Source organism: Zingiber officinale, chromosome 7A (genome assembly GCF_018446385.1).
Source record: "Zingiber officinale cultivar Zhangliang chromosome 7A, Zo_v1.1, whole genome shotgun sequence".
Lineage (NCBI taxonomy): Eukaryota > Viridiplantae > Streptophyta > Magnoliopsida > Zingiberales > Zingiberaceae > Zingiber > Zingiber officinale.
The window spans coordinates 129836980-129845070 of record NC_055998.1 but is presented as its reverse complement, the minus strand read 5'-3'; the positions used below and the strand labels follow the sequence as shown (position 1 = coordinate 129845070).

Here is an 8091-nt window from a genome sequence, read left to right as displayed (position 1 = left end):
GAAAAACCAGTGTCTACCGTGATGATATATATTGTGATAATCAATCGACAATTGCAATGGCGCAAAATAGCTTGTATAATGGTAAGTCTCGACATATTCGTCGACGATACAATACTATTAGGCATTTGATTTCTAACGGAGTTATCTATGTCGATTATGTCAAATCGAAAGATAACTTGGCAGATCCATTTACAAAAGGTTTGAATAGAGATCAAATATACTGCACATCAAGAGGAATTAGATTACAAATCTATAACCAAGAACATTCATAGTGGTAACCCAACCTTGTTGATTGGAGATCCCAAGGTGTTACCTACGATGTGTAGTGAGGTTAAGTTATAAACTTTTAATGACTCGTATATTTGAAAAAGTATGAGTACGGTATGATACTCTTTATAGGAGGTCACCTATATAAGTATGAAGATAGACTGCTTCAATAAAATACTTATGAATTTAAGATGTTATCCATGGCCAAAACGGATAAAATAGTGAGAACTATAAAGAAGTGAGAAATGTTAGTGTATATATCATTGTCTTGGTTTACATGAATGACTGAGTAGTTCAAGACATCACATTCACTAAACAGCTTAGTAAATTCGATGATACTTTACTATGGAAGGTTCAAAGCCACAAGGTACTTATCCTGATGTAATAATCTTTCGATTGAACTCTCCTTAGGTGATAACATGCATGTATTAATTTTCATTCATGTGGGAGATTGTTAGAAACATAATATGAATGAGAATTAAATATAAATCGTTAGATCAAGATTGACAAATTTGGATCGTCGATTTGAGTAGGAATTAGTGCCCTTTGGATGACTCAATCTCAACCATTGATTGGCGTCTAAATGAAGAGATATTGTATCTCTTGGGAAGGGATGCAATTTAAACCATCTAAATCAAGTTAGATGGTTGAGATCTAATTGAACCAAGAGGTTCTTATACCCTTTCACTTGGTATAAATAAGATCCCTTTCTTTCTCATTTTACTCACTCAATTCATTCTAATTCAAAACAAACATTAGATTCTATACTTGCATTTGGAGAGTTCGAGAAGCTTTTTCGATTCGGAGGTTTTGCGATTTATAATGCTGCTATCATAAGATAAAGTCGTATCTTAAGAGACGATTGCTGTGTTCCGTAAATACTGTGTGCGGGATAAATTCGTCTTAAAGAGATAAAGTTTAACTTTAACCTCGACTTTACCAAAGCGGTGTTATACCGTTATTCTATCCGCGCTCAGATTGCACCACCACCAGATCCTAAGAATATCATGGATCTTTCATTTTAGTAGTGTCATTATGAGAAAGACGACTAATCATCCATAAATGAACTATATTTGTTCAAATGAATATAAAATTATGTGTTGCTAGAGACAGTTTAAAGGCACTGTTTTTCTTTTTTACATTTTTCCTAGATCAACATCATCAGCATGTGGGAAAAAAAGTAAGGATGATAAAAAGAATATTGTTCTTCATGAACTTTGAGGTGTTTGGGGCGCAAATGAACAAACTAAAGATCAAACAAGATATGTGTAAATGTCCTTTGATTTCTTCCCTCTCAATATCATGTAACTTTCTTTTTTTTCCTCTTTCTGTCAGCAATCATATTTCAAAAAAAGATTATGAAGAAAGAAAACACCAAAGAGACTAATCCACCAGTTCAAAGGCCTCTGCTTGCTCCTCTCATGTGGTAATTTCCTTGACACATTCTCTTTTCTTTCTTGTTCCACTTCATATATTTCTTCCACAAACCTTGTACAAGTATATACACACTGGCTTCTGCCTGAAAAATGTGATCACTTTTCTTCTTGTTTGATCGCCATCTTTGTGTTTTGTGGAGCAATCCACAGGCACATTCTTGAATCTGTAACAAAAAGCACATTCATGCGACATCAGCAAGCTTTTATCTACTCTGGGGATTGGCTCTTCCGAGGGCTTTGTTGTAGAGATCGAGTGTGTCAGAGTGAGATGAGTCGAGGCACAATGCCGCTTCACAGTCTCGCAAGGTGGCTTCTGTGTTTTCCATCGAATCATGGAATGCAGCACGCAGGTGAAGGAGCTGGAGGTCTGGCTTGAACGTGATCGCCCGTGAGAGCTCTTTAATTGCTTCCTGGTCTTTGTGATCATCCATCAACACTGGAGAGTGAAGTTGGATTGTTATTAGTTATTAGTTGTTGAACTGACCATATGAAAAAGAAAAGCATCTAATGCTTGGCTTTTCGCTCCAAGACATTTTCAAATTCATGTTAGACACAAGGCATTGTGAATGGAAGGAATGATCTTGATATCAATAAGGATGGTCCTAGCACACAACATATCAATCATTGATCGTGGATATATTACTTATAGAATTGGAGATGAACAGCTTGAAGATCTTATTCATCAGAACCAAAAACAGATATGAGTAACTTACCAAAAAATGATTAAAAAATGAGTCATGATGCTAATCTTTTCACCTTTTGCATCTATTAGTAGATACAAAACCATCGCAATAGTGAGCTTGAAAAATGAATCATGTCACAAGAAATTTAAAGCTAAACAAGGTTAATTCTCAGTAATGAGTGAAGCTTATGTATTCTTATTATGAATTTTCTTCTCCTATTATAAATAAAATCATATCTAAGCTTATATAAGAAAAAATTGCTGAATGTAAACAATGTACCAGCAGCACGATATCTGTAAGGGTATGTCCTTAGAGGATCCAACTTTGTTGCCATATTAAGATCACTCTTTGCCATGTCGCGATCACAGTATTCTGACCTTTTTTCATATGCAGAAGCATTGTTCTTCGCTTTTTCTATCAACTTAGTCATCTCATCGTAAGCAAACTTCTTTTGATTCTTTAGGTAGTAAACCCGTGCCAAACCTTGGTGTGCACGAGTATGCTTTATACCGAGTGCTTTTAAGTAGCATGCTGCAGCTTCATCCAGCATATCACAGTCAACATATATGCTTCCCATATTATTGTGTGCCTAAAGACCATTTACTCAACTAATAGTTAAAAGCTCACATAAAAGGAAAAAAAAAACACTCGCCAAAGAGTTATCAGAAGGCTGTTAATACCTGACCCTTCCGAAGGTTATCAGAAGCACAACTATTGGCTTGTTCCAGCAGTTGAATCACATGTGTTGAAGATGTGTGATCCAAGTTGGAATCTGCAAGAGCATATGCTTTTAGGAAAAAAGCTTCAAATGATCTCTGGATGGAAATGGATTCCTCTGACTTGGCAAGAGCTTCATCACGGTGACCAGTGTCGTACAAGATCCATCCTTCATAAACAAGTCTTTCGTGCTCATGTGTTGAATGATTCCGAGCCAAACGCAAACTATGCATTGCTGCTTTCTGGCAATTCAATCTAAATAGAACAGTTATTATCAGCATAGTTCCATTTTCTCAAGCAACAAGATTTGCACGTTTGTCCTAGTTATCTGGCATTCAATTGTTTTGCACAAAATTTTTGCATTAAAACAAGATGCAACTATTAGGCAGTAAGTTACAACTACAAATTTTCAAGATTGCTTGTTTACTAAACCTTTCATAATGATCATAAGAAACAATTAAAAAATTAGAAGAACCTTAATCGCAATGTTTAATCTCTAAAGAAGATACTTCATAAGATGGCTTGCTAACCTTAGCAACAGAAGTGATTGCCTGAATCTTAAACTGCTGTTTGTAGGCTCTTTAGCCAACATCTGGTGCACCACAGCAAGTGAGCCAATATCATCGACAGCGGACCACCGATCATAGAGCTGCATCCAGCAATCAGCCATGTCCCACTGCTTCACTTGTTGCTGGAGGATCTCAATAAATTGATCACCATGAAGCTTCCCATGAAACATCATGTAACCAGGGTCTAGAGTCATGAGTGCCCTCACATCCTGCAATGCCCCCTCGTAGTCCTGGAGTGCGAGCAACAACCATGCCCGGAGCTCAAGGCAATCAGTTGAGACCTTGAACCCGATTATTTTGTTGATCTCCGCAACTGCAGCCCCGATCTTGTCCTCCTCCATTAAGGCAATGGCCCGGTACTTGTAAGGGTAAAGGAGGGTCGGATCGAACTCAGTGGCTTGCTGTAGTTCAGTCATCTTCTCTTTGCCAAGGCTATAGATTGACTTCTCTTGGTGCATCCACCCTGCTGAAGGATCAGAGGCATTGATGAGCTTGTCTACAAGCTTGTAGGCAGAGTACTTGTGCCCCTTCTTGAACTTAGCTCTTGCAACACCAACAAGGGAATAGACATGGCCCTCAGAGACAGCGGCTTCGAACCATTTCAGGGCATCCTTGAACTCGCCCCTCTCGAGCATGACACACCCCAATTGATGCAAAGACAGCTGCTTTTGCCATCCTGGGGTGGCGCATTCTACCAGTCTCTCCAGCAACATAACAGTGGTGTTGGACTTCATGTCTTCCTCCATGGCTACCTGGCAGAGGAAGTGGTAGAGCAAGAATGAGGAATGACCAGCAGCCGCCAATTTGTCCTTCCCTTCCTGGGTGCAGAGTAGTCTTGTGATATCGGGATCGGAGAGGGACTTTGGGAGCTCGCGGAGGAACACCTGGAGGCAGGCGGCGACGAGGAGGTAGGCCGTCTCCTCGAGGCCGTAGTCGACGAGGAGGAGGGCGTCGTCATGGGTGCGCACTAAAGACGCGAGCTTGGAGTCGCAGGCGTGCTTTAATCCGTCACAGCAGAACTTGTTGGCGAAGGCGAGGAGCTCGAGGACGGTGTCTGGGGGGAACTCGTCGAGGCGGCCGCAGCGACTGAAGGTAGCGACGGCCTTCATGCCGCGGGCCGATATGCCGTTGAATGAAAAGCTGATATGATCGCGCTTGGCCTCTGCGAAGCTGCCGTAGAGCATGGTGGAGAAGGGCTTGGAGAGGAGGGCAATGTGGGAGCGGACGCAAGGGACCTCGTCCTCGGCGATGCAGAACCAGACGTCGGCGTCGTCTTCGTCCGGATCGTGGCGGCAGGGAACGGAGGAGGAGGAGGAGGAGGAGGAGGGAGGGGAAGGATCGGGAAGCGTGCGGCGGCAGGGACAGAGGAGATCGGAGGTGGAGAGGAGTGCGGCACGGGGGCACTCGAGGGAGGGCGAGGTGGGCGAGCAGGCGGAGAGGAGGGCGGGGACGGGATGGAACTGGTCCTCGCGCCGCTCGTAGCGGAGCCAGGCGGAGAGGACGACGCGGTGGTGTGGATTGGGGGCGTGAAGGCGGGCGGAGCGGAGCGCCCGGCGTAGGAGCTTGGGGTCGGCGAGAGGGCGAAAGAGGGACCGCTGCTCGAGGTGGAGATCGCAGAGGAGCAGCAGGCGGCTCTCTGCCGGGTCGCCCACCGCATCGACCGCCGCGGAGAGGCGGCGGAAGGAGTCCGATAGCGTGGCAACTGGGTCAAGGGGGCGGAGAAAAGGATCAACAGCAGGTTCGATGTCCTCGATGGAGGGTAAGCCGAACGGAAGAAGCGTATCAACGACCATGGACGGCGTGAAATGATGCCCCACGCCACCGGCGCCGCGTACCGACTTGGTGCGGATCGAGAAGGTGGAGGCGAGGCCGGACTTATCCACCGACGACGAGGAAGCAGAAGACGACGCCGCATTGCTGGGATTCAAGGCGTACACCTGCGCACTTTTGCACGCTTCCATCAGCTTCATACTCCGAAGCGAGGTAAACAGATTATTCTGCATCTCCTCCTCCTCCTCCTCGATCTCAAGATCAAAACTTTACCCCCAAAATCGGTAGAATAAGCAAGAAAACATCAAAATCCGAGGCCAAAATCAAAGCTTAAAAAAACCATGACAGGCAGTAAAATTCCCTCTTCCCTTTTCCCCTCGAGAAAGACGCCACCTTTTTTAGCAGCAGCAGCAGCAGACGACGAACAACGAGTCATCAAGGAAAATGATTGTGATCGGTGGTTAACGCTTGGATATATGATTCACGCTTCGATTGATCAACCGCTGCGGGAGGAGGAGGAAGGAGATGGAGGAGGAGCGCGGAAGTCGGGGCTGCGGCCTCTCCACGCCCCGCATCGGCCGTTCCTCGGCTCGATGGATGGATTGGAGAAAGGAAAGTAAAGGAAAGAAAAAGAAAAAGAAAAGAAAAGAGCTCAGCTCACCGGAGTCAAATAGAATGAGAATGGGAATGGCATTGGATTCGATGCTGCTGCGGATTAACAATTAGCTCTAGTTAATTATGAGGATGATTAAAAAATAAAAATGGAGATTAGCTGACAATGTCGAAGGAACGAAGGAGATGACGACGATGATGATGGAAGAGCATATATCTAAATGTGATGGAGGACAGGAATGCGAGGGTTTACGTGTTGGCCATTCCATTGACAGCCATGGCGGAAGAGGGGGAATGGGAAAGACAGAGCTGTTTCCACTCGGATAACAGATGTTTGAGGGGGCAATGGGGCATCAACACGGGTCCCGGTCAGTACAGTACGCTGTCAAAAATGAATTCGATCGTAAATCCGAGAAGAGTAAAAAAAAAAAATATATATCGATGGGAGTTTTAGATTCGGATTAAATTTGAATTAGAGTTTTTTTTAGTTGGTTGCTTGGTTTAAGTTCAAGTTGATCCCGATTAATTTGAATTTAGCTTTGATAGCTAGGAGTAGGTAATCCGCTTATTATCGTTATTTCTATTATATTTTATCTTATCGTACTACATTTTATTTTACGATTGATTCTGTACGGAAACTGAGTCGGATAGAGACGGACTATGCTGTCCTCGAAGTTGACGGAAAGCCGTTGCGAAGCCTGGTCGATCTGGCACCCACCGGAAGGACTCACACGAGCGGATGACGGGAGAGGGGAGGGGTGATGACGGAGATGATGAAGTAAGGACCATGCGCACACTTAGACGAGCCGGTTCACGTTAAAGACCAAGAATCAAGGAAAAAGTCTCTAGGTCAGGCCCTCCGACGCTCAAGTCAAGTACTTTTTTCCCAGAAGCACAGTAAAAGGACGACAAATAAAAGACGAGAATGAAAAGATGAGTGAGCGTATCTGCGTAAGGGACAAAGCTACTGCAATAGGCGCTTCTGGAGTCTGACGGGTGTCAGGGAATGTCGGATGTCAGACTTTGTCTAGCGGTGAATGACACGTGGTGTCCTCCTATAGGTCTAGGAAGGAATCAGCGGGTGGTAAGCACCAGACCATTAGCATATTCTCTGACAGACAGTGATTATTCCCTGACAGGTTGTTACGATTCCCTGGCTTGCTTGTCGTGTAGTGTATGCTTGCCCCGATCTGTTAACCCTGGACTGGGTCTCTATGCTTGCCGGCCTCGCTCTATAGGGTGTAGACCTATATTTCCTAACCTGCGTTTGTCGCTTCGTAAATCCAGATCTGTATATCCAGCTCTTGTTGGTTGCTACTCGGAAAACCTAGAGGTTCCACTGTACAAAAATTTTGTACAAAGGTCTGAACCTTTTCCTAGCTACCATGTGTTCTTTTAAATTAAATTTTGGATCGCCTGCGGAACTTAACACTTTTGATCCAAAACTTAATCTATATATTCTTTTAGGTTTAGACTTGGATCTCCTGCGGAACTTAACACGTTTGACTCAAATCACCTTAAGTTATTAATTCCATTAAATATTAATTTTCATAATTGGTTCCCAGTACTGACGTGGCGAGGCACACGGCCTTCTTGGATATGGGAGCAACCACCACCGACTAGACAAAACCTTTTATAGAAATATAATATTTAATTTCATAAAATAACTTTAGGTTAACCAAAAAGAACAATCAAATCACAAGGAAAAGAAAAATCAAAAGAACACAACATCGAAAAACATATTCGAAATTCTAGAACGTAAGCCTCTTGTATTTGGTATTATTTCCATAAATAACTAGTATGATGCGGAAAGGAAAAATTACTAGTTATACCTTGTAGAAAAACCTCTTGATCTTCTACCGTATTCCTCTTCTAATCTCGGACGTTGTGTGGGCAACTATCTACCGAGATGAGAAACCACCAACCACCTTCTTCTCCTCCAAGCAAGGTTCGGCCACAAAGGAAAACTTCACCAAGGAGAAAAACCAAAATACTAACCAAGCTCCAAGAGATCCTAGCTTTCTCTCCTTCTTCTTC

General features: G+C 43.5%; 1 protein-coding gene across 2 annotated transcripts; it reads right to left on the bottom strand.

Moving 5' to 3' along the window:
- Nucleotides 1-1456: 1456 nt before the first annotated feature.
- Nucleotides 1457-6287, bottom strand: LOC122002546 (ethylene-overproduction protein 1-like). 2 transcript variants are annotated; one of them, XM_042557747.1, is made up of 5 exons: nucleotides 5836-6287; nucleotides 3634-5709; nucleotides 3067-3358; nucleotides 2666-2975; nucleotides 1457-2139 (listed from the first exon to the last, which is right to left on the bottom strand). In XM_042557747.1, exons 2-5 carry the CDS (start codon nucleotides 5673-5675, stop codon nucleotides 1907-1909), a joined length of 2877 nt encoding a protein of 958 aa, XP_042413681.1. In that variant the 5' UTR covers nucleotides 5676-5709; nucleotides 5836-6287; the 3' UTR covers nucleotides 1457-1906. The 2 variants fall into 2 exon arrangements, with proteins under 2 accessions (XP_042413681.1, XP_042413680.1); XM_042557746.1 differs by having other exon boundaries at nucleotides 3634-6286.
- Between the last annotated feature and the right edge of the window lie 1804 nt (nucleotides 6288-8091).

What these genes read in the sequence shown, in the direction of transcription:
- LOC122002546 (XM_042557747.1), bottom strand. Translation starts at nt 5,675, where the DNA reads ATGCAGAATAATCTGTTTACCTCGCTTCGGAGTATGAAGCTGATGGAA. An exon ending in CAATCACTTCTGTTGCTAAG is followed by an intron (nt 3,359 to 3,633) that starts GTTAGCAAGCCA and finishes TGTTCTATTTAG; the next exon opens with ATTGAATTGCCAGAAAGCAG. An exon ending in TTACAGATATCGTGCTGCTG is followed by an intron (nt 2,140 to 2,665) that starts GTACATTGTTTA and finishes TTCACTCTCCAG; the next exon opens with TGTTGATGGATGATCACAAA.